General features: G+C 40.3%; 1 protein-coding gene across 1 annotated transcript; it reads left to right on the top strand.

Moving 5' to 3' along the window:
• The first annotated feature begins 537 nt into the window (after positions 1 to 537).
• Positions 538 to 26,344, top strand: LOC140198882 (uncharacterized). The gene is made up of 9 exons (XM_072260067.1): positions 538 to 672; positions 8,859 to 8,922; positions 10,135 to 10,244; positions 11,944 to 12,073; positions 14,343 to 14,515; positions 15,009 to 15,190; positions 18,161 to 18,338; positions 21,610 to 21,728; positions 23,306 to 26,344. Exons 3-9 carry the CDS (start codon positions 10,136 to 10,138, stop codon positions 23,960 to 23,962), a joined length of 1,548 nt encoding a protein of 515 aa, XP_072116168.1. The 5' UTR covers positions 538 to 672; positions 8,859 to 8,922; position 10,135; the 3' UTR covers positions 23,963 to 26,344.

Here is a 26,344-nt window from a genome sequence, read left to right as displayed (position 1 = left end):
AGTAAAGCCTGCCGGAATGGGCAAATGTTGAAATAACATGGGCAAGGGAGTACTTTTGCAACTTTATTTGAAGTGTTTTCACTGTCCCAATGATGGATATCACAACCAATTTACACACAAAATTTAAACTACAAGAGATTCTGCACTTGGTGGGTATCTCGAGCAACACACTCAAAATGCTAGAGAAACTCAGATCCTGATGAAGGGTCTCGGCCCGAAATGTCGACCCGTTTATTCCCCTCCATAGCTGTTACATGACCTGCATTTAGTGTATATTATACACAAGTTCGCTCAACAGCTACGGTAATAATCAAATCTCAATGACGTTGAGGAACACTGAAAGTTTCCTTCTATAATAAGCACCCACCAACTTTTGCTTTCAGCACACCGCACTCCCCGGTTATATTAATCCAGTTTCCGCGAAACCTGCCCATCAAATTGGGGTCAGCTGATTTCCGATAGAGCAGAAACTCCCTGAACGGCGGAGGGGGCGCTCGCCGTAATGACGTCACGCGCTGGCGCTGTGATTGACAGGTTGAGCGTTCGCCCTCCCACTCGGGGAGAGACGTGGTGGGTGGCAGCTGTGGGCCAGCTTTTCTCGTTCATCGTGGGTAGCTTGCAGTGGGCAGAGATGAGGCTGTATTTCCAACGAAGATCTCTCATCACTATCGGGTAAGCTGTCGACAGAAAAGCTTTAAGATGAGCTGGTGACCCGCTGAGGGTTGGTACCAGGTGGGATTGTTATCAAAACATCATTGGTTAAAGTTCAAGGGACGGACGGGAACGACTGACTAGCAATACAGGGTTCTATCGCAGGAGAAGGGTTTCGCCTCAGTAAGGTTGCTTCTGTCCGTGAGTAGCAGGATGCATTCTGATACTTTCATTTTAAATAGAATTAGGTGGTATGAAGGTGAAATCCTTCAGCCTAAGTCACAATTTTGTGTTAATCCTCTTTAAAATAACTAATTCATTATCCTTGGGTAAGCAGTTAAGTTTTTAATCTTGTGTCTCTTGACCTTGTTAGTTTTTCTGTTCAATTTTTACTATTTCATGTTTATTTTAAGGTGTAGAATGAGACTGACCTATTGGCTTCGTGCCGGCTGACCGATCCAACCCCTTCACTAATTTATTTCACCCCTTCACCTACAGTGGTGCTAAGAAGTTCGCGAACCTTGTATAATTTTCTCTAATTCTGCAATATATGACCTAAAATGTGATCAGATCTTCACATGTCCTAAAACTAGATACCTGTAAAGAGAATCCAATTAAATAAATAACACAAAAAACCTTGTACTTGTTTGTTTATTTATTGAAAAATGATCCAATATTACTGTATTTGGAAATAGTATGTGAACCTCTGGGGTAGTGCCTTCTACAAAAGCTATTTGGAGTCAGGTATCTAATCAGTGATATGAGACTGGAGGTGTGGGTTGTAGAGATGCCCTGCCCTATATAAAAAAAAAGGACACACAAAGTCAGGTTACTGACAGAGCCTGCTGTTCTGAAGAAAGATCTTTTCATGTGCACCATGCCTTGATCAAAAGAACTTTCAGAGGACCTTAGAAGAAGAATTGCCGAGATGCACAAAAGTGGAAAAGGCTACAAAAGCATTTCTGAAAGACCTGAGTAAGAGAAAATGTCCACAAATTGAAGAAACACAGTACTACTGCTGCTACTCTCCCTAGCAGTGGACGTCCTGCTAAGATCACACCAAGGGCACAACATGCAATGCTGAAGGAGGTGAAAAAAAACCCAAGGATAACACCATAAGACCTGCGGAAATCTCTAGAACTTGCTGCAGATTGTTCGCGTATCCTCTATAATGAAAAAAAACACTGACCAAGAATGGTATTCATGGCAGGACACCACAGAGAAAACCACCGCTCTCCAGAAAAACATTGCTGCACATCTCAATTTTGCAAAGGACCATCTGGATGTTCTTCAACACTTCTGGGACAATGTTCTGGGGGCAGATGAGACAAAAGTTGAACTTTTTGGCTGAAATGTACATTGCTTTTTTTTTGGAGGAAAAAGGGCACTGCACACAAACACCAAAACCTGATCCCAACTGTGAAGCATGGTGGAAGGAGCATCATGGTTTGGGGTTGCTTTGCTGCCTCAGAGCCTGGACAGTTTGCAAACATTAAGGGAACAATGAATTCAAAATTGTATCAAGACATTTTACAGGAGAATCTCAGGGTAGCCGTCCATCACCTGAAGCTTAATAGAAGTTGGATAATGCAAAAAGACAATGATCTGAAAGACAAGTGTAAATCAACAACAGAATGGTTTAAAAAGAAGAAAATTTGTGTTTTGGAATGGCTGAGTCAAAGTCCTGACATTAATCCTATAGAAATGTTGTGGAAGAGCCTGAAGCAAGCTGTTCATGCAAGGAAGCCCACAAACATCCCAGAGTGAAGCATTTTTGTAAGGATGAATGGCTTAAAATTCCTCCAAGCTGATGTTCGGGACTAATCAAACGTTTGGTTGAGGTTATTGCTGTACAAGGGAGTCCTACTAGTTACTGAAAGCAAAGGCTCACACTCTTTCTCCAACAAATCCATGTAATAATTGGATCATTTTTCTCAATAAATAAATGAACAAGTATAATTTTTGTGCTATTTCTTTAATTGGGTTCTCTTTATATAGTTTTAGAACTCGCATGATGATCTGATCACATTTTGGGTCATATTTATGCAGAAATAGAGAAAATTCTACGGGGTTCACAAACTTTCCAGCACCACTGTGTGTAAGGTACAATGGAAAAATTGCTTGCAGTGTAACGGAACATAGATTCAGACAACACAGAACAGAAATATACATAAATTATACCAGACAGCTGGTGGTGGCTTTTGTACTAAAAGCCTTATTTTGTATAATCAGTGGGAAGTCCATGTTTGTGCAAGAGCTGGTAGGTAGTGTTCCATTGCTGAGGTAGCATTAGAGTTTTCAAGTCAATTCACAAACAGGGACTTCAGTCATTTGGCAGTGGATATTCAGCCAAAGCAGTCATAAAATATAGGAGTCAAGAATCAGATTATCCAAAAAATGTCTGCCCTTGTAGATTTTAGTTAATTATTTTATGTAAACTTACACTTATTTAATTTAACTATCTAATACACTAAGTTTATAGATATTAACTGTAATTCAGTTTTCTATATTACCATTGCATTGTACTGCTGCCACAAAGTTAACAAATTTCACGACGTATGCCAGTGATATCGAACCTGATTCTGACTATGGGAATTCTAGGAACCTACAGGTCGATAGATGCTGCTATTTCGATGCTGCACGAAATCAGATACAGTTGTTGGGAGGGAATTGAAATTTAATTGCACTCCTGCATTTTAGTTTAATTTGTGGCATAAATACATAGTATCTGTTGATTTGTTTGTGATAACATTACTTGTGTTAGTGAGTTATATGCATCGTCCAGAGAAAAGTTTGATGTTATAGATGTATATGGCTGAAATGCCAATAAGCTTGAACTAGAGATATGTGTCTTCAAACTGATCAATAGTCGTAATTATTTTGGTGTCATGCCTTTTGCCAGTAGTTCTATACAGATCTGTTAATGATAGCCTCTTTTGAGGGTTGACCTCACTAATTCCTGTGCCTAGCAAGCAAATGGGAAATGTAACAACCCATTCCTGAATGAATCCCTCAAACTTGATTGAAAGATTAAGGTCAGGTAAAATGGGATTTTCTTCCTTTATTTTACCTTTTGTTTATTTCTAGTACTTTAACAAATTTAGTTTTTAAATGCTTTAATTCTTGTAAAGTTCAAATCGATTTGTAACTTCTGAAAATGTCCAAATATCAGACATTTAAAAACTGTCCAAAGCCTTTCAACAGCAGCAAGCATTCACTCACCAGCACCATGCCACAAAGAAGTGTCATCTGCAAAATCTTTTCTGTTTATTGTTCCAGTGACTTCTGCAATGTACCATGGTCTCACTGCAGAATGATGGAATGCTATACAAGTCAGATTTGTAGCATCCTTGGACTTCCGCACTGCGCCAAGCTAAGGGCCAGGTGCTCTGTATCCGACCTCTCAGGTTTGCACCAGTCATGAAACCAAAGGCAGTTGAAAAAGTGTTTGAAAGCCAGCTGATTTTTATTTTTTAATTTAACACTAATGTTTTAAAGTTGAATGTGGTTTTAAATAGCTTGATATTTAAATTAATTGCAGCACTGGAAGAGGCTTTCTGTCGGAACACCAGGAGCCTTAGTTTCCACTGTTTACACCTGAATTGTTATTTGAAGATTGCTCTTATTCACAGAAGGGTTGCAGTATTAAGATTGGCAGAGCATGAGAAATGCCAGCTGCAGGAAGCAAACATGAGGTGTGACTAAAATGAATATAGTATGACTCATTGAACTGAAATCTAATTCGTCGAATGCATCACAGACAGTCATAAACCCATTACTGTAATACTGCTTTCTTTTGACCTTCTTATCAACTCCCATCTGAATGCATCATTGACCTACACATCAGAATTCAAAGTAAACTTATTCTTTAAATATGTATATGTCAGCATTTTGAGATTCATTACAGGTTTCCCCCGTCATCCGAAGGTAGAGCGTTCCTATGAAACGGTTCGTAAGCTGGAATGTCATAAAGCGAAGAAGCAATTACCATTTATTTATATGGGAAAAGTTTGTGAGCGTTCGCAGACCCAAAAATAACCTACCAAATCATGCCAAATAACACATAAAACCTAAAATAGCAGTAACATATAGTAAAAGCAGGAATAATATGATAAATACACAGCCTATATACATTAGAAATACTTCTCTACAATGATTGCCTGCACTGTTCTCCGTATCAAAAATCTCACGCAAGCACTCTTGGCAAAACACTCTCTCCAATAACCTTTAAGCTATGAAGCTGCCAAATCATACCAAATAACACATAAAAATACACAGCTTATATAAATTAGAAATAATGTATGTACAGTGTAGTATCACTTACTGGAATTAGGAAGTCAGCACCAAGCACACTGATGATGGTGTGTGAGGCTGAGTCGTTGGAGGTTGGGGTGGTGCAGTGGCCCCCACCCTCCGGGCAGTGACCCGATAATGATATGCGAAGCATGCAGGGGTACAGCGGTAGCCAGGACACATCCAGCACATCTTTAAGAAAAAAGCCGAAATAAACAAGCTAATTAATTCAGTGCTGCCCGGCATGTAAATGTCGGCCCAGATCAGAGGCAATTGCCGATTACATAGAGCAAGTGAAATCGGCAATCGCTTCTGATCTGGGCCGACATTTACGTGCTGGGCAGCACCTAATTAATTAGCTTGTTTATTTCGGCTTTTTTCTTAAAGACGTGCTGGGTGCCTCCCAGCTACCGCTGCATTCTCCGCGAATCGGTATCTGTCCGCGGCCCAGAGGTTGGGACCACTGGGGTGTCACCTCATCGTCGATCAGGGCAGCCAGGTCATCATCTTCTATGTCTGCCTGCCTCGATGTCGAAGGTCGAGGTTCGTCGTCTGCTGTGGCTGATGTGGAAGGCTTGAAAAACGACAGTATGCTTAACTGCTAGCCTCGCGCATTTTTTTACCATACAGTTCTTTGTAAACCATCTTGCAAATATGCCCTAAACGGACGTAACCTTTCAAAATTAAAGTCGTACTTTATCATTGCAGCGAAAATCTCACGCAGTCGCCTCACGTTCAGTTCCTGAATGACTTTACTTTCAGTCCGTTCGCTACTGCATTCGGTTTTGATTGTTATCCTTTCCTCTTCCAATTGCATCAGCTCTTCATCTATCAGTTCTTGGTCATGGGATGCCAAAACCTCTTCAACATCATCTTCGTCAACTTCCACAAGTCAAACTCACTTTGTCCTTACTTCGTTCACCACGATCGAAACGTTTAATTATGTCTAGTTTTACTCTAAGTGCAATACCCTTATGAGCTCTTGCAGGCTTTTCTGATACCTTAGAACTCATGTTGAAAACGGCTGCTCACAGGTACGTGTTTAGGCAACGCCGGTGAGAATGCTGTTCCGAATCCGGGAGAGAGCGGCTGCTCGGGGTGCGCGCTGCTTTTTTTCGCGCGCTGCCTTTTTCGTAACAGTGAAAACACCTTCTGTTAGCGAAAACAAGTAACTAATGTAGGTCTTTCGTAAAGTGAACGTTCAAAAAGCGGGGGACACCTGTATCTTGCCGACATTCATGGTAAAACAAAAGCAATACAAAAGAATCAATGAAAAACTACAAAGGCTGACAAACAAGCAATGTGCAAAAGAAGACAACTGTGCAGATTTTTAAAAAACAGTGAATAAATATGAGAACAAGAGTTGTAGAGTGCATAGGTTGTGGAATCAGTTCAGAGATGAGAAGAGTGAAGATATCCATGCTGGTTTATGAGTCTGATAGTTGAAGGGTAATAACTGTTCCTGAATCTGGTAGTGTAGAGCCTAAGGCTCCTGTACCTCCTTCCCGACGGCAGCAGTGAGAAGAGAGCATGGCCTGGAAGGTGGGGTCCTTGATGATGGATGCTGCTTTTTTTTGTGTAGCACTGCTTGAAGATGTGCTCAGTAGTGGAGAGGCTTTTCCCTGTGCTGAACTGGGTTGTATCCAACACTTTTTTTGTAGACTTTTCTGTTCTTGGGCATTGATGTTTCTGATCTGCACAAGCAATGAGGAAAGTAGAGGCGCTCTTGAGCTTTACTTGTGCTGGTACTTACATGTCGGTCCCAGAACCGATATTCTCATAAGAGAACACCCAGAATTTTTAAGTGACTGGCCCTCTCCAGCTCCAATCCCCTCATGAGGGGTGGCTCATGTCTCCTTCCTCCTGTAGTCAATAACCAGGTGTTCAGTTTTGCTGACGTTGAGTGAGAGGTTATTGTTGTGGCTCCATTCGACTAGATGTTCCTTCCTATTGTATATGCCGATCCGTCGCCACGTTTGATGTGGTCAAAGACAGTGGCATCGCCAGCAAACTTGAATGTGGCACTGGCGCTGTACTAAGCCACATGCTCACATCTAAAGTGAATAAAGCAGGAGCTAAGCACACATCCATGTGGTGAGACTGTGTTGATGTTGAGTGTGGAGAAGGTGTTGCCAATCTGTACTGACTGGGGTCTTCAAGTAAAGAAATCGAGGATCCAGTTGAACTGGGAAATACCAAGGCCCAGGTCTTGGAACTTAGTGTTTAGTCTTGAGGGGATGCTAGGTGATGAATGCTGAGCTGTAGTCAGTGAAGAGTATCCTGATGTATGCATCTTCACTGCCCAGGTGTTCCAGAGCTGAATATAGAGCCAGTGAAATGGCATCTGCCGTTAACCTGTTGTGATGGTAGGCAAATTGAAGCAGATCCAAGTAATTCCTTAGGCAGAAGCTGATGTACTTTATGACACTGGATACGTGCTACTGGATGATAGTCATTGGGTCAGGTTACCATATTCTTCTTGTGCACTGCTATGACTGAAGCCTGCTTGATGCAGGTGGGTACCTCAGACTGCCAGTGAGCAGTTAAACACCCCAGCCAGTTGATTAGCACAAGTCTTCGGTACTCTGCTAGGTACACTGTCTGGGCCAGGTGTTTTCTGTGGATTCACCCTCCTGAAGGATGTCCTTAGAGACCGAGATCACGGCATTGTCAGGGACTGGGAGTTTGTGAAGGTACCTCCATGTTCTATTGATCAAAGCAAGTATATAAAAAGCGTTGAATGTATTTGGGAATTTTTCTCATTTATGTAGCTTGAGTATATTTATTATCAAAGTACGTATACCTAGGGATGGGCAGTAAATGCTGGCTAAGCTGGCAGCACCATATCCCATAAATGAATAAATTAAAAAAAAAAACCCTGAACTGACTGTGTAGTTGTGGCCTGCACCCTGAGATTCATCTTCTTGCAGGCGGTCACAGAACACTAAACCCCACACCACAAAGACCGTTGAACATTCAGTGTGTGTGTGGGGGGGGGGGGAGAAAACAAACCACGTAAACAGTAAAAATAAGCAAATAATACACAGAACATGAAATGCAGAGTCAGCAAAAGTGAGTCGACAGCCACAGAGCCAGTTCAGCGCTGGGGTGAGTGCTGATGGCTGCAGGGTCAGTTCAGCGCTTGAGGTGAGTAAAACCTCACTGGCTGAACACCAGTTCGTCCCTTGACCTCAGCTTTGACACCTTAATCTTTTCACTCTGGCTTGGCGCTTAAATCAGCTGAACATTGATTTGTGTTTTGCTCTTGGGCCTGCCTAGGCCTCACTGCGTTAATCCTGCCAAAATTCCGCTCTAGCAGTGGCCACTGCGGCCAAATCTGTATTCTGGAAGTCCAGTTTGCTGGATCCTTCAGGGTACTGCAAAAGTGCTAGGTTGTACAGGCAGTCTGAAAGCACAGCCTCCGAAGGGAAATTACAGGCTGCAGATTGCAGTGATGATCATCCAAAAAGATATATTTAGTAGAATAGTTAACAGTTTTGTTAGCTGCCCGCAAGGAGCTTGTTTTTGCTCTGTAGGAGGTCATGGCATCTAGTGCTGCCGCAGCTGTCAGTCATCCTTCTGTGATTCAAGTTTATCTCAGGGCCACTTTCAGGAGCCAGATAACCTATTATCAGAAACTGGAGTACCTGAAGGGAACTTGCACAATCACCAGGATTATATTCAGTGTTCTCCAAGTGAACGTGGCATGGGAGCTCAGGGTTGAACCTGGGTTGCTGGAGTTCTGGGGCAGGTACTCTGTTAGCCGTGGCATCCCAATATGGGCTGTAGCCTTTTCTTCTTTTGCTCTTGTATCTTAACACCATCTGGTTTTATTATTGGGTAATTTTTTTGGAGGGAGGGAGTGAATTTCCTCATGACGAAAATGATACACTAACTTTGTGTTATCGTTTCAGTAACGGCCATGTTGGACATTTGGAGCAATGCTTGACGGGCTCATCAGGGCAGAAGTAAGAGCAGGTAGGTATCGGATATTACAGTTCAACAAATTAAAACCCTTTAAGGATCTTTGATGCATTTTGGATGGTTTGAATGGCTGAAGAGTACAGACTTGTTAAAGTGAGCATTTCCAAACTGATTAGAGCATAATACTTCATTTGAAATGAGCAATGAATATTAATTTCTAAGTCCTATTAATGAAATAAAATGCAGGGAAAGGTAGCAAGGTAGTTAAAGTTGCTGAGAACGAGCCTTGGCTGATGATCCAGTAACAGCAGTTCAGACTCCATCTCTAGTAGATCGAATTCAATTATGTCTGTGAGTTAGAATTAAAACTGTTTGTACCAATAATGGTGATTACTGGGTTATCATTTCAGAAGTAATGAATAGTTCATCAGTAACTTGATAGGAAATCTGCCTTTATTCCACAATATGATGTATGTATATCCTCCATCGTGGGCAGTAGCCTCCCCAGCTTCCAGGACAGGAGAAGGCAGGAACAGGGTACTGATTGTGGGTGATCAGCCATGATCACAGTGAATGGTGCTGCAGGCTCGAGGGGCTGAATGGCCTACTCCTGCACCTATTGTCTATTGACACCTTCAAAAGGCGATGGCTCAAAGGCAGCATCCGTCATTAAGGACCCTTGCCACTTAGGACAAGCCCTCTTCTCATTGCTACCATCAAGGAGGAGGTACAGGAGCCTGAAGGTTCACTCTGTTTTATGAACAGCTTCTTCCCCTCCACCATCAGATTTCTGAATGGACAATGAGCCCACGAACACTGCCTCAGGTTTTTTTTTGCTCTCTTTTTGTACTACTTAGTACATATGAAAAATAAATTTGAGTATAATTTATAGTTTTTAATATGCATTGCAATGTACTGCTGGCTCAAAGCTACAAATTTAATGACACATGCCAGTGATATTAAACCTGATTCGGATAATATAAGATAGATATTGGGTTTATGACTGTGGATCCACTGCTATATGCTTGTACTCTCGACTGCCCTCTGAAATGGCCCAGCAGGCCACTCATTTCAAGACTACTTGAGAGTGCACATTAACTGTTGCCTGTATGCAATGAATTAATTTTTTAATATGTTAGATCAAGTAATGGGTCCAAAATGATTCAGGTAGTTAACTTCATTTTCTGGTTCAAGATACTGGTTAATTCAAGCTTCAACTTGCACATTAATAATATGGTTATCTGTTTCAATTTCTTTTGTTAATAGGATGAAAAAAGAAGACGGCATCCAGTCAAAAAAGAGAAGTGATGTTTTAAACAGCTTGAAGTTGTTTCAAGTTTTGGGCCTCCTGTATCACCTTTATTTTGTTAATCCTGGTAAATATTTTGTATCAAGTTTAAAGAATCAAAATATCTTTGTTTGGGTGTTCACTGCATTGCATGGTTAGCATATTCCAGATACGTATTTAAATATTTATCCTTTGATTCTTTTAAATTGTACTACTTACAAAAATAGTGTTTATTTTGTGTTAAGTTTTTACTTCAAAATCATTTATAAATTTATAAATATTTGAAAATGATTTCAACTTGTGTTCTAGAAATGCCTTCCCAGTTCCTGGCTTGATGCTGATCGTAAATCTGGCATTGATCCATTTAAGTAATCTGCCCTGAAATATAGATGGATATTTGTACCGTCAATGGTGTTGCCACCTCGGGTGAATTGACTTAACATTAGTGGTAGGAAATACTCTGAAGTTCGCTATTCAGGAAGTGGCAAATAATAGAATTGAGCCGAATTGGTGTTTTGATACATGTTCAATTTTTGAAGTTGAAACTTGCAGAATAGATGAAGAGCCACTGTAGGTGGTGTTTACATCAACGGTGTTGAGGTTGAGAACTTCAGGTTCGTATGAGTGAACATCAGTCGTTGCCTCTCCTGGTCCAACTATGTTGATGCCACAGCCAAGAAGGCTCACCAATGCCTTTACTTCCTCAGGAAACTAAAGACATTTTCCATGTCCTTATTGACACTTAGTAATCTTTATTTATGTACCATGGAAAGCATCCTACCTGTGTGCTTTTGGTATGGCAACTGCTCTGCATGTGACATTCAGAAACAGCAGAGAATTGTGTTTGCATCTCAGCACTTCACAGAGCCAGTCTCTCTCCCCCGCCCCCCCCATGGACTCTGTCCATATTCCTCGCTGCTTCAATAAAGCTGCTAGCGTGTTCAAAGACCCCACCCTGAATATTCTATCTTTTGCCCTCTTTCATTGAACAGAAGATACAAAAGCCTGAAAGCATGTACCACCATGCTGAAGGATAGCTTCTACCCCATTGTTGTATGACTATTAAGTTCCCTAGTATGAGAGTATGGACTGCTGTCCTGACTATCTACTTCATTACCATCTTGCGCCTGATTCCTTACCTGTACTTCCCCTGTAGTTCAGGCATTCTGGAAAGTTGGAGCAAGCTGAGATGTGTAAATAGTATGTACAGCAGGACAGTCAATATCGCATAGAAATAAAATTGTATCAGCGTGAATTAGCTAGATGAAAATGGTGTTGGAGAAAGATGAGAGGAATCCAGTTTTATTGGAGCGCAGTTTTTAAATTATTGGTACGTAATGGAATGCAATGAAATTAGAATATATTTGAGCAAATTAAATCCCTTTTCCTTGGGCATGCACATAATGTTAAATTGAATGGATTTAGTCTACTGCTCTGGCCCTGCAATCTGAGACAAGTGTGGAGGAGAGAGCCATTTGACTCTATTGATTTGCCATCCACGCCGTTCTTCCCTACCCATCTCCATCCTTTTTCACCTTCCTCAGGGGCAATGGAATGAGGAACACACAGACACCTCTTACTGAATTTGTCCTGCACCGGTGACTGGGACTGAGCTTACTGGTGTGGAAGCAGCCAGGACTGAATTTGTTCACTATATTTGAGCGTGTTATAACTCAGCATGTCCGTGGTTGAGTATAGTTCTACCGACTACAGCAAAGCATAGCCAACACCAAGAAGTTTGCTCAGTTAATGTTTATACTGAAGGATTTTTGTTTCTCTTGTTTTAGTTACTGGTCTGCTAAATCCACCTCGCAACTTATCAATTGTGTCAGAAAACTTCATTCATATCCTGACATGGGAACCGGGAGAAGATGCTCCACTGACCACCCGCTACATAGTGGGATACTTCTCTTACAGGTTTGCACCTTTCAGTACATTACTTCCCTCTCAAATCATAAATATGTAAACTATGGGAGCCAAGTTTATGTAGGGGTGGAAGCCGTGAAGAAAAAGGGCTCAGCAAGATCAATGTGATAATAAAGCACCTGTGCGCGACAGCAAAATTGTTTTACTGACCTGATTGAGATTTATTTCTAAATTTTCTGCTTCATTTAATAAAAAAGAGTTTCTTCCAGACTTTTAACAATTTTGTATTATTAGCTAATCTTGCCAACTTTTGTGCTAGCTTCACCATTCCTTTCCTGCTGTAATTTACTGCTGACTAACTCCATCCTTGCTTGAAATTCTGTATCTAATTTCTCCAGTCAAAATTCAGTTCTTGTCACAGTCTAAGAATATCTGTAACAAAGGTAATAACATCTCCAAAGTGCAGTATCTTGTCCTTTTCAATCATCCTATAGTCATTCAAACATAACCCCTCCATGTCTTTTAACCCCTTGTTTGCCTTGATTGCTTTCTCTCACCTGTTTCTATTATTTGTCTTGTAGTAGCTAGAGCATCATCATTAACTGCTTCTTTCTCTTAGCCTAGCCAGCTAATTCATATTTTCTAAGGAACAATTATTAATCCTATTCCCTCCCACTGTGTGCTATTTAAAACAAAATCATCATTGACATGGGTATAAATTAGAGAAGTACGTTCAAGATACCCTGTCCCATCCCTCAACTTGCTCTGTTATCAGACTGCTTATCCAGTACGAAATGGTGGATGAAATTTCTTTTTTGCTTTAAACAAATACTTCCAGTTTTATTTTAAGGATAACATAGTCATTGTCCAGATCAGTTTCCAGTTGTTATACCTGCCTTTAGTTTTCACCTTGGTTGGTTTTTGAAGTTGAAGCGGGCAGATCATCAATCAGTGACCAGTGGTTTTCTGCAAGGATCTGTTCTGGGACCTTTGCTCTTTGTGATTTTTATAAATGACTTGGATGAAGAAATGGAAAGGTGTGTTAGTATGTTTGCAGATGAGACAAAGGTTGATGGTGTTGTGGATAGTGTAGAAGGTTGTCAATATGACTTTGACAATATGTAGAACTGGGCAGAGAAGTGACAGATGGAGTTCAATCTTTTTTAAAAAAAAGTGTTAAGTGATTTCCAAAGTAACTTTGGAAGGTTAAACATGAAGGCAGAATACAGGATTAATGGCAAAATTCTTAGTGTGGAGGAACGGGGGACCTTGATGTCCACATCCATAGATCTCTAGGAGTTGCCGTGCAAGTTGATAGGGTATGGTTTAAGGCAGCACATAGTTTGTTGGCCTTCATAAATCAGAAGATTGAGTTAAAGAGCCACAAGGGGTATTGTGTTCAGTTCTTGTCACCTCATTGTACAAAGGATATGAAAGCTTTAGAGCGCAGAGGAGATTTGCCAGGATGCTCCCTTGGTTAGAGAGCTTGTCTTATGAGAAAAGGTTGAGCAACTTGGGGCTTTTCTTTTTAGAACAAAGGAGGATGAGAGGTAAATAAGATGATAAGAGACATAAATAGAGTGGACAGCTAGCTCCTTTTTTCTAAGGTGGAACTGGCTAATACAAGAGGGCTTAATTTTAAGGTAATTGGAGGAAAATATGTGGTCTGTCAGATAGGTTTTTTTTAAAGAGTGGTGGGCGCATGGAACGTGCCACCAGGGTGGTGGTAGAGGCAGATACCTTAGGGGGATTGAAGAGACTCTTAAATACATGGATGAAATAAAAATGAAGAGCTATACAGCAGGGATGCATTGGATTGATCTTGGAGCAGGTTAAAAGGTTGGTACAATACTGTGAGGCAAAGCACCTGTGTTGTACTGTTCTGTCAACAAACACATCAAAGTTGCTGGTGAACGCAGCAGGCCAGGCAGCATCTGTAGGAAGAGGTGCAGTCGACGTTTCAGGCCGAGACCCTGACGAAGGGTCTCGACCTGAAACGTCGACTGCACCTCTTCCTACAGATGCTGCCTGGCCTGCTGTGTTCACCAGCAACTTTGATGTGTGTTGCTTGAATTTCCAGCATCTGCAGAATTCCTGTTGTTTGTACTGTTCTGTGTTCCATTTCGTATGTTTACAGCAAATCATTCTTTAATATCTTCTCCAAGGACTCGTTATTTAATGTATACTTTATGTGCATTTTGTTGTAGCTTAATTCTTAACCAAAGTCTGTGTTTGCATGCAGTCATTTGTAGCATGATCAGTTTCTCTGACATTTGGTTGCAGCTAAGATATTCACATAGTTTTCTTCAATTCCAAACAGCGCACTGCATCAATCATTCAATGCATGCATTCTGATCGTGAACCGAACCTGTGATCTAACAGATAGCTTTAGTGACATCTATGGGACCTACTGGCCACGAGTTAAAGCAGTTACCAAAAATGATGAATCCAACTGGACTGATATGGATCACCACTTTCAACCATATGAAGATAGTAAGCTGGCTAACCTTGTCTATAATAGTTTTTCTTAACCATTTACCTTGCCTGCTTTATTGCCTATAAATTTCATTATGTTTGAAAAAATACAAAGTAATATAAATAATTACACTTGCCTATTCTCCCCTATAACATCTTAAACTGTTTTTTGTCTATTTAAGTATGTTCTTTCCAGTCTTTTGTTTATTTTGGGGCGAAATGTTCAATGATTGTATAGACTGAACTTTAACTGATACCACCAGCCCTTAGCAATAATTATCACACATTTTATTTGCCCTAAAATTTAACTCAATTTCAATGGTTTATTAGTAAGTTTAATGTACACTGAATTAAATTTTAATAGAAATTATGTTGTAAACTTTTGCTCTGTTTAATTCTAATACATCTATATTTTTATTACTAAATAGTACTATATGCTATTTTTAGTCAAATGCAAGTGCTCAATCAAAATATTTTTTCTTGTTTAATTTGTTTTATTTTTCACCTACAGCACGCATACGGCCACTTAATGTTGAGCTCATGGAATCCCTTGTTGGAGTTCTTAATCTGACTTTTGATATTCCAGCACTCCCACCACTTATTGCACACAGCTTAAATGTTCAGTCATTGGTAGATATCTGCATGCAATTACCATATCACATTACCATATATAAAGATGGAAAGTTGGAAAAGGTAGGTTTTTTTAAAAAAAATTCCAAAATGCTGTGTTTAATTTCTTATGTTAGAATAAACAACACTTTTTATAAAAGGACCATTTTCATTTTGACTCTCTAATTGTTTCCTCTTGGGATATTGCCATTCCATTGTCCACCTCCCCAAACCCGACCCCCTCTGCAGTCCACCCGCTTTATCAAATAAAATCATTGCTGAAACCTGAGGAGCTTAATGTGATTCAGAAAAAGGGTCCATTCTGATTATTGCAATCTGATTGTTAAAGGTAGATTTAAATTACTTTTTGACATTTTTATAGGGTGTTTTCAATTTTAATTTAAAATCATATTAGAAATTATAGATTCCAAGATCATACATTGTAAATGCAAGTTAATTTATTCCCAGACAAAATTATTTATTTCATCAGCACTTCTCTCTGAATTTTGGATATGTTTCTTTTTTCTCTCCCCCTCCCCCTCACCTGAGATATTATTGGAACACAAAGTTGTTCATCCCCTGTCTAATTTAAACTAATGCAGCGTCAAAGGTTCTAAGGTCCAATTTAATGTCAGAGAAATGTATGCAATATACATCCTGAAATGCTTTTTCTTCGCAAACATCCACGGAAATAGGGAAGTGGCCCTAAGAATGAACGACAGATAAACGCAAAGACCCCAAAGTCCCCCCAGCTCCTCTCCCTCCCACGCGCAAGCGGCAGCGGGCCACAGAATTGACTGCTTTGGGCCTTTCTTTCTAACGTTTTCAAAATTAAATAATTTAGATTTTTGAACAGTATTAATTCTAATCAGTTATTATTAGTGAGCAAGTTCAATGTTTGTCTCCTTGCTGCATGGTTTACAACCCTGAGCCCAGTTTCTGATAGAGTGATCGTGTATAATATTTTATTTTTTCAGATGCCGTAAAAATGGGTGCCGAGGTAGCTAAATATTTCACATCTGTTATATTCTGTATTTGCCAATACCTTATCGTAGGAATGATTCAACCTCTTGAGTCAAAGGTCATGCTTCCAAGCTTTTTGAGGCATTTAATCTAGACTGGTACTGCAGTATCAGTAGAACTGCTGTATCAGCTAAGAGTAAGCTAAGATGATAATATGCTCTTTGAAAATAAATTATTCATGGTATTGTTGAAAGGTTAGGAGAAGCTTTCAGAGCGCAAAATGTCAACTGTTTATTCCTTTCCACAGATGCAACCTGATTACTCAGTTCCTCTAGCATTTTGTACCTGTTACTCCAGAAACCCCTTCTTAACAATAAATGTTTGAGGGCTTGGAAAGGAAGTGAAAATTTAACTTAAGCAAGATACAGGCATTGTGGAGGGCTTTCACAATCTGTAAACCATCTGTATCACAATTTTTTGTAATGCATACATCCCATTGAATCTCATGTTGTAAGTGGAGGTGTGTTTATTACACTGTTCTCTCAGCATTTTATTGGCAATAAAACTGAACCCAACAGGAAAAGGGATGGGATTTGAGGATTGGAGTTCATTGGAGAAAGGTGATGTTGAAGAGGTTCAGACGGGTAATGTGTTAAAATGCAGCAACCTTGTGGAAATGAAGTAAAAGCCATGGGTTTTCATTAGGGCATCAGCATAAGAGCTGGCTGAGCTACTGCAGCTCCCCACAATGAGCACGTCGGAGAAAATGCCTTGCAGATAGAGGGTGAGGCATCACTCCACTCTGAGACATCTGTTTACATGTCCACCAATTGATGTGGTGACTTCTATCCAAATCTTATTTCCCTGCAGTAATGAGTGATTAAAAATATATTTACATGGATTTTGTTTTTTTTTCCCCTCACTTTACTTTTTTCCTCAAATTCTGTTGAAAGCAAACTTTATCGTTTTTTTTGGCATATTGATATGTGAATTCCACAAGGGCAGTTTTTCTGTTGCACAAAGTTCCATAACACAGGGGTCACCTGTATAACGGTTGTGACTTGTCCCACTATCTTAATGTGGTCTCTGCCAATGAGGGGCCAAAGCCCAATGTTGTTCAGAAGGGGGGGGCCAGTTGAGAAGTGGTGGAGAGCTATCTGATTATCTTTGGCATGAGTGTTGTAGTCTTCTTCCTGTGAATATTCTAGCCAAAGAGAAGTGCATTTCTCTTTTAGAAAAAGAAGATAAGGTGGACCTTTCGGAGAACCAACAAAGTTGGTGCTAGGGAAGAAGATACTCAAATTAGCTGGGGATGGAACCATTCAAGGCCTGGGATGGAAGAAGCTATGCCTTGGAGTGGTCAATCATATTAAATACCATAAAAGACTTCTGGATAATGTAACACAGTTACAAATAGTAGAACTTATGACATTGATCAGTATCAACAATTGCAAGTCAGGTGAGAAGCATTCAAAAACAGGGTATTTTGAGAGAAGTACAGAAATTGGGAGTTGTGAGGAGAGAAGTAGTTAAATTCCCTTCAAAACCAGCTGATGATCCTTACCTGTTTAAAGTAATAGATGTATTTGGATAAAATTAAATGAGATGATTAATTGAGTATTTATTTATATTTATTGAGATACACCACAGCCCTTCCGGCCCTTCGAGCCATACTGGCTAACAACCTCTGTTTTAATCCTTGCCTAATCACAGGACAGTTTACAATGACCAATTAACCTACCAACCAGTACATCTTTGGACTGTGGGAGGAAATCCACACAGTCACGGGGAAAACGTACAACCTCCTTACATGCAGTAGCAGGAATTGGTTCTGGATCACCTGCATTGTGCTAACCCACTACGATACTGTGCTGCTGTACCCAGGTGAAGTTAGTTTGTCAACAAATATTTCTACAATGAGTAAGCATTTTTTTTGAAAGCATTAACTCAGTGGGGAAAATAAAAATTCTACAATGAGCACCATGAATTCGCTAAAAAATTTAGCATATGAGTACAGCAAGGTGTTGTAAACAAGGTCTTCTAAATCTACATGAATAGGGAAATATAACTTTGGACTTTTTCTTTCTACAGAACAGAGATGTGTTGCAAGTGACGAGTGAAACGCAGGTGGAAGAAATATTTGAAAAAGTGGAACCAAATACAGAGTACTGCATCACAATAAATGTATATTTCCTGAAAGAGAAAACTGATCCTTTGGAAAGGAAATGTATAATCACACAATATGCAGAGAAAGATGAGGCTACAGAAGGTACAGTAGTACAAGCTGACAGCATGCCAACCAACACTACATTTCAAATTGCCAGTTTGTAATTAAAAATAGTGTCAATTTCATTATTCGTTTTATCTGATTAGTCACTATTGGGGGAAATCTGGTATGTCTGGGCATAACTAAAATATGTGCATATAATTAGATTTTGAAGCCAATTTTAACCTCTTTTCCATCTCCATGCTCCCATTGCAAATTAATTAAATAAAATGGAATGCCAGTTTGACGTCCAGCCTAATTGCACCTGGATCTCAGTGGACAATAAAATGAGCCTAGGTGTAAAACCAGGCTTGTGCTGATTATATTAATTTCCGTTGGGTGTGCCAGATTAGTACTGTTTAATGTGTTATAATATTGAAATCAACCAAGCACCCTGCAGTGAATTTCATTGGAACATGATTAATTTATCTCATGTAATAAATATTTATCCTTGAGAGAAACTGCTCAAGTCCTGGTTTGTAAACGTAACCTGTTGTCTGCATTGGAAATGGTCCACATGTAACCTAAGATTTCTGCGCCTGGCCGAATTAAATGCCTTCCCATTTCTCCAAACTAAAGGCTTTCAATTTCCGTTGAATGGTCCTTGCAATCTTGTCCTAGTAATCAGTATCAATAATCAGCTCCTTGGTCTTGCTGACATTGAGTGAGAGGCCGTTGTTGTGGCACCACTCAGCCAGATTTTTAATCTCCCTCCTATATGCTGCTTCACAATATAATCTGCAGAGTTGCAAATGGTATGGAAGTGCATTTGCCACTACTAACTATATAGTGCAGAGAAACTTATTAAAACTCTGCAAAGATTTGGCATGTCATTTGAAACTGACAAACATCTACAGATGTGTGGTGGAGAGTATGCTAACTGGTTGCATCACGGCCTGGTGTAGAAGCGCCAATGTCCTTGAACTGAAAAATCTACTAAAAGTAGTGGAAGCAGCCCAGTCCATCGCAGTTAAAGCCCTCCCCACCATTGAGCTTATCTATATAGATCACTGTTACACGTAAGCAGCATCCATCACCAAAACTCCCACCATCCAATCTATGCTCTGTTCTCGCTGCTGCCATCAGGCTCATGAACCAGCAGTCTGCCATGGGTATTGCTATTGTCCATGTGGTCTGAGACCAGTGGACAGCCAATGAGATTGCATCTTCATCTTCTGTAGCTCTTTTGTGGCAATAGGCAAATTGTGGTGGTCCAGGTCCTTGCTTAGGCTGGAGTTGATTCTGGCCATGGCCAACCTCTCAGAGTACTTCTTCACAGTATATGTGAGTTCATCTGGGCAATAGTTGTTGAGGCAGCTCATTCTGCTCTTGGGCAGTGGTATGATTGTCACCCTTGTGAAGCAAGTGGGAACCTCCAACTGCAACAGTGAGAGATTGAAGATGTTCTTGAACACTCCCACCAGCTGATTGGCACAGGTTTTCAATGTCCTGCCAGGTACACCATCAGGGCCTGATGCCTTGTGAGGTTCTGATGTCAGCCTCTGACTTGGACCCCAAGGTGTCTCTGACCATTAGCATTCCTTCGTGTCCAACTATGTTTGTATTTACTATGTCCTGTCCTTAATTGGCGTAGTAAAAATGCATCGCTTCATACTTGTTAGAATTAAATTTTCACTCTGCCTATCTTTTTATTGGATCTGTATCCTAATGTAGCCTTGGACAACCTTCCTCACCATCCACAACATTGGTTTCAATTAGGGGACTACCAATCAGAAAAGCATCCTAACGTTACAACCCTTTGCCCTCTATTGTCAAGCCAATTTTGAACCCAATTAGCCAGTTTACCTTGCATCCTTTCAAAACCAGCCTATCATGCGGGGCCTTGTCAAATGGCTTAAAGTCCACATAAGCGACGCCTACCACCCTGCCTTTGTCTATCTTATTTGCCACCTAAAAACAAAACTCATTCAATTTAATAAGGCAGATTTCCCCTATACAAAGCCAGCTGACTATCTCTAATCACCCCTTCAGTTAGTCCTGACGAAGGGTCTCAGCCTGAAACGTCGACTGTACCTCTTCCTAGAGATGCTGCCTGGCCTGCTGCGTTCACCAGCAACTTTGATGTGTGTTGCTTGAATTTCCAGCATCTGCAGAATTCCTATTGTTTGCGTTTTTAAAATAATACTTCTCTTTTACAGATATCACTTCTCTTTTAATACTGTATACTTCCTATCCCAAGTATTACTGGATGTTGTTGTTGTTCCTTACAGCACCAAGTGGCACATTGGGTGGCAGCCTCACCATTTCTTTCGTATTTTTTGTCACATTTTTGCAAGGCCGAGTTGCCAGCTTGTTGCTCAACCCAGCACGGATGGAAAGCATGCAAGGAGCCGGCCAGATTCAAACCTGCAGCCGCTTGCCCCGAAGTCTGGTGTGGATGCCATTACACCACCGGCCAACTTATTACTGGATGTGCTTCCTTATTAAATGCTTGAAATCTATTATTTGTAATATCTACTTATTAGCTTCCATTAACGATCAGTTGTTATTACTCCAGTCTTGTTGGCGCATGGCCAAGTGGTTAAGGCGTTTATCTAGTGATTTGAAGGTCGCTAGTTCAAGCCTTGGCTGAGGCAGCGTGTGTGTCCTTGAGCAAGGCACTTAACCACACATTGCTCTGCGACGACACCGGTGCCAAGCTGTATGGGTCCTGGTGCTCTTCTCTTGGACAACATCGGTGGCGTGGAGAGGGGAGACTTGCAGCTTGGGCAACTGCTAGTCTTCCATACAACATTGCCCAGGCCTGTGCCCTGGAAACCTTCCAAGGCGCAAATCCATGGTCTCATGAGACTAACGGATGCCTATTATTAGTCTTGTTACCCATATTTGATTTACCTTCAGCAAAATCTTGCATCCCCCTTCCATCAATCCTCCTTTTACAGTCATGCTTCTCAAAATGAGCAATTTTACTCTCGTGGGCAGATGAGAAGGCACTGTCTATAATTACAACAGATGATAATAGCCTTCAGTTTGCTGTTGAATTATAACTACTGCTGGTTCCCATTAATCTATTTTAATGTGTTAGCAGCTACATTAAAATGGGGGGGCAAAATTGCAACCCTATTCAGCAATGTCTTCAGATAGTCTGAACGCAGAGCAGTCTTAATGCCCTTGGTTTATTTCTATGATTTTTTAAAAGTTGTATTTAAATAAAATAATGAGATTTTTGTATTGATGTGGGATAGGTCGAGGGTGAAGGGAGAATAAACTGGAACAAAGGAATATTTCTGAAGTGCGTGTTTTCCTCTTGCAGCATCTGCAACACTGCTAGTGGTTGTTTTTTTCCTTTTCGGTGCTGTGCTCATCGTCATCTTGATACTATTCAAAACAGATTGTCTTACTTTATTGGGCACATACGTTCCACAATCTCTGGTACGTACTCTTTGAAAAAGAAATGTTTGCTTGAGCAATTTTTTGGGGGGGTTTATTAATGGTAGATTGAGCAAAGCTTTAAGAACTGTTTCAACCTGTAATAATTTTAAGTTACATGTTATTAGAGTTCTTCCTCATGGTCTTGAACTTCATACAGTGTCATTCCCTAAATTCTAATCATTTGTAATGATGCCGTGTGTTTGAGACGTGTTCTGACCAAGAAATGCATGCTGAGATTAAAGCAGCAAGTTCTGTGTAATCACCTATCCAGTGTATTTAGTAGTGGCTTGTCACCTGTAGTTGAAGGAGCTTTTCCCTGGAGAGAGTGGGCCACTGTCACTGTGCATTGGAGAGGGAAAGATTGAAGAAAGGGCAGAAGGGTATGAGGGAAGAAGATGAGAGTTGGAATTTGTGTTTTTTGCACAACATTGTGTGTGCTTAGAGCATGGGTTCCCAACCTGGGATCCACAGGCCCCTTGCTTACTGGTATTGGTCCATGACATAAAAAAAGGTTGTGAATGGCTAGCTTTGAGGTTGAATGGTTGTCTGCATGATTGGATTGTGTGGATGGGTGCTGAGTATTAGTTGGTATCTGTGCGCATGTCCGTGTGTTTTTCCTGTGGCGTGTTGAGTCCCAATTATCTCTTGCTCCGTCAAGACCACGTGGTAACTGGCACGCAGCAGCCAACTCATGTTAAAAGAAATCACGCATGTCCATCTTTCTGTCTTTAGCTGAGTAAAAGTGGATCTGCCTTAGAAAAGGTATTATTAGAGTTGGAAGTAGAAGAGCATGTTCTGCTGATAAGTTTCAGATCATATATCAAATACCACTTGAGGTCTGGTTATTCAGGAAACAATGCTGTTGTTCTTTAATAGATAGTAAGATCCATAGCACAAAGATTATTCTAGTTAACAAGAACATAAACTTTGAGGTTAAGATTAGAAAACTAAACATTGGTTACCAATTGACAAATGGAAAATAAGAACAGAAGACTTGATTTTACAAAGAGCATTAATTCTGAGCTGAAAACAATCTTTCATTTGTTAAACTCTTATTCCGAATTCGGCATCCAATTTGCTTCTGGGAATGCACCCAAATAAATGATGATTTAATCATTATAAGATTAGCTTTCTTTCAGTTGCTACATTTTGATAAAGTCGAGGAGGAAACTTTTATTTGTTTAGCTAGCTACAGACTACGTAACAAAACTCAGTTGGAATGTTTCCTGAAATATATAGAAATATCATGTGGTGAAGTATTGAACTTAAAGCCACAAAGGTCAAAGCGCCAAACACCTGTGAAATTACTCCTTAGGTGGCTGAATGTCCAGGAGTTAAAGGGAAGGGATATGGGATGTGGGAGTGGGGGGTGGGGGGGAATGATAGAATATGATGAGTGATGGGAGTGAGGTTTGGCTAATATCTGGTCATATCTGCAAATATTACATGAAATAAACATTTGTTTCTAAATAGGTTTGCGGGCATTATCAAGTTGTTATTAATTTTCATTAAAAATTAAGGGGGGGAATCCTTTGACAGTTTTTAAATTTAATATTTCATTTGATCTTCTCCATCAGAAAATTTTAAAATACACCCATACTACCTACAATTATAATGATATGCAAGAAAAATTCAGCGTAATGGACCATATTAGTATCCAGGAACAGAAGATACAAGGCATTGAAGAAGAGAGTGATGAGGAGTCAATAAATATTGAGGAATCAGGTTACGAACAGAATACTCTGCCAATGACTATGCAGGACAGTGCCCAAAGTTCCAGCCTGTTTTCTGATGGAAGAACAGATGGAGCCAGCGCAGTGGCTTCTGATGATCAACAATGTGATTCTTTCACCAAGTTTGACGACTGTCTGATGGCTCCCACGGAGGCAATGAAAAATAACTGTGTGGAAACTGATCTAATGAGCCAGCTGCAAATGAACCACAGCAGAAAAAGCAGCTCATCTTCTGCAAATATTGATACTTCAGATGTTCCACTGTGCTCTGTCCAAATCCAAGATCCAGACTGCTGCTTTGTAGAATTTTCAAGTGAACAGATGTGTGATCAGGAGTCATGTGAATCTACTACCACTGAAAATATTGATATGAGTGGTTTATTAAACTCTGAGGTTTATGAAAGCACTGAACTTCACCATTCTGAGAATCCTGTCCAGTGTGACATACCAGACTGTTCAACACTTCCCCAGACGATACAATCTAATTACATGAGACGCTGAAGGAGCTTTGCAAGAAACAGATATTATGACAATTACAACCACTTAACGTCTCCTCTGAGCTTTAGAAGTAGCCGCACCCAATTATCCGGCATCAGTTGAATTACTTAATCAAAGAAATATGAATTTTCGCTTTTAGCACAGCAAGAATCACTCGTCCGGCTAAGGGGATTTAAAATGTCTGATTTTGTACATCAACAAATTTCAGAATTTTTGCACAGTTACTTGTAATATAGGGTGGCAAAACGGCACAGCCAGTAGAAGCTGCTGCCTCAGCTGCAGATCGCATTGGTTTGCACACTACTTCGGCTCAGTTATCCAGCTTCAGTCCCGATCTGTGGTGCTGCCTCTGGAGCTTACTCCTTCTCCCTCTGACTAGGTGGGTATCAACATGTGCTGGTTGGCAGGTTAATTGGACAACACAAGTTGCCCATGCTGTGTAGCTGAGTGGCAAAATTTGGAGAGTTGATGGGAATTTGAGGAGAATAAAATTGGTTAGGATCAGTGTAAATAAAGAAAAATGCTGCTGGGGGGCGGGTCAGCACAGACTCTGGGTGGAGGGCATGCCTCCATAACCTTCTGTAGACCATTCAGCCCATCAAATGTGCTCCGCCATTCCATCATAGCTGATTTATTATTATCCTCAAACACATTCCCCTGCCTTCAGCCTGTAACCTTTGACACCCTGACTAATCAAAGACCTATTAATTTTCGCTTTAAACATATCCAAACACCTTGCCTCCCAGTGGCAATGAATTCCACAGATTTGCCACCCCCTGGCTAAATAAATTTATCCTCATCCTGTTCTAAAGGGACATGCTTGTATTGAGAGTCTGTGCTCTCTTCCTTACACTCTCCACGTCCACTCTATCTAGATCTTTCCATATTTGATGGATTTTAGTGAGATCCCCCCATCCCATTCCTCTAAGCTCCAGCCCAGAGCCATCAAACACTCTTCATAAGTCGTATGTATTACTCTACGTATTTATACTTTTACTATAAGGTACAGTGGTAGACAATATGGCCGTCAAGCCTACTGTACCATTTCACATGACTGATTTTCATCGTTCATTCCATTTCCCCATTCTTTCAAAATAGCCATTAATCCCCTGATTCCAGACCTGAAGGAAATAACTTTTCAGCAGCCATTTTGTGTTGGTCTTTCTGAGTTTCAAGAAACATTGTATACAGTCTTAAAATTTTGTACTTTTTCAAAATTTGGGAAAAAAAATCTTAAGTAGAAATTTCATAGTTCAATGTTGGTTTGTTGTCACAATTTGCATTTCTCTGCCAAAACAATGGGGCTTCAGAATGGTGGGAGTGAGTAATTGACTAGTGGTCATCACGTAGTGTGGGGAGTCAGGCTACAGATTATGATGTACATTGCTTGTGCTAATAATCCATGGTGCCTCATGGATGCTCAGCTCTGAATCCATAGCACGTAGCTTAATTTATGGTGTCACACAACACAAGGTGTGATCAGAGCATTTCCTGTAGAAAAGTTGACACGGTGGTCATTTTGCCAAATCGAGCTACCTCTCACAAACCAATTCTGGTATCTTGAGGGCTCACTGGTTTAGTCCACAATGTGATGTACATTCTGTATAGTTAAGTTCAGTGCATTTCCAAACATTGTTCACACAGAATGCTGATTTGTCAGCAAAGGGAAGGTCAGTAAGCAATAATACAGACTCCCTTATCCATGTTTTGATATGATGCCTTGAAAATTCACAATCTAGATTTGAAATAGAGAATAAAACTGAACAAATTGCACAGCACTAAGCTAAGCCCCAAACCGGGGCATAGCAATAGCCTTAAATCTTCCCCTCAAGGCATGGATAGCCAAGCATCTAAAGCGGGAGAGCTGTCCCGCGTATTTGTCAAGCAACAGTCAGATTCCTCCGTCACAATTCCTGGTACCTCCTGTCCCATCAACAAACAAATCCACCCAAAAAAACAGCGTCGATAAGAGGGAATCTTCAATATTAGCTCCAGTCAGGAGCAAGGCTTTAAATTTAAAGTTAATGTTACTTTTCTGACAATTGCTGAAATTTTAACTTTTTTTTAGAATTGTGTTTTTATTATTAAAATTCTAAAAACATAATTCTGACTTACTGAAAAGACATTCAAAACCAAAGCTTTTAAAATGGACATGTCATAGCTACTTCAACTAAAATGATGCTGCTTCAGTGAATATAAATGTCTCAATGTTCTTATTGTTTATTTGTGGTCATTAGTTATGGATTTTGTTTAAGACTAATATGTACATAATGAAAATCTAAAATCCATGCATGTTTTAATTGCGAGCCAATATTAAAAAATAGGAGGATACAATGCCATAAAACAAAGTGGCATCTTCCTGCCTGTGAGCATTTTTTCTGCCAA

Source organism: Mobula birostris, chromosome 6 (genome assembly GCF_030028105.1).
Source record: "Mobula birostris isolate sMobBir1 chromosome 6, sMobBir1.hap1, whole genome shotgun sequence".
Classification (NCBI taxonomy): Eukaryota; Metazoa; Chordata; class Chondrichthyes; order Myliobatiformes; family Myliobatidae; genus Mobula; species Mobula birostris.
The sequence above is the reverse complement of the archived record's forward strand: the minus strand, read 5'-3'. Positions and strand labels throughout refer to the sequence as shown.

What these genes read in the sequence shown, in the direction of transcription:
- LOC140198882 (XM_072260067.1), top strand. Translation starts at nt 10,136, where the DNA reads ATGAAAAAAGAAGACGGCATCCAGTCAAAAAAGAGAAGTGATGTTTTA. An exon ending in CCTTTATTTTGTTAATCCTG is followed by an intron (nt 10,245 to 11,943) that starts GTAAATATTTTG and finishes CTCTTGTTTTAG; the next exon opens with TTACTGGTCTGCTAAATCCA. An exon ending in CATACGTTCCACAATCTCTG is followed by an intron (nt 21,729 to 23,305) that starts GTACGTACTCTT and finishes CTTCTCCATCAG; the next exon opens with AAAATTTTAAAATACACCCA.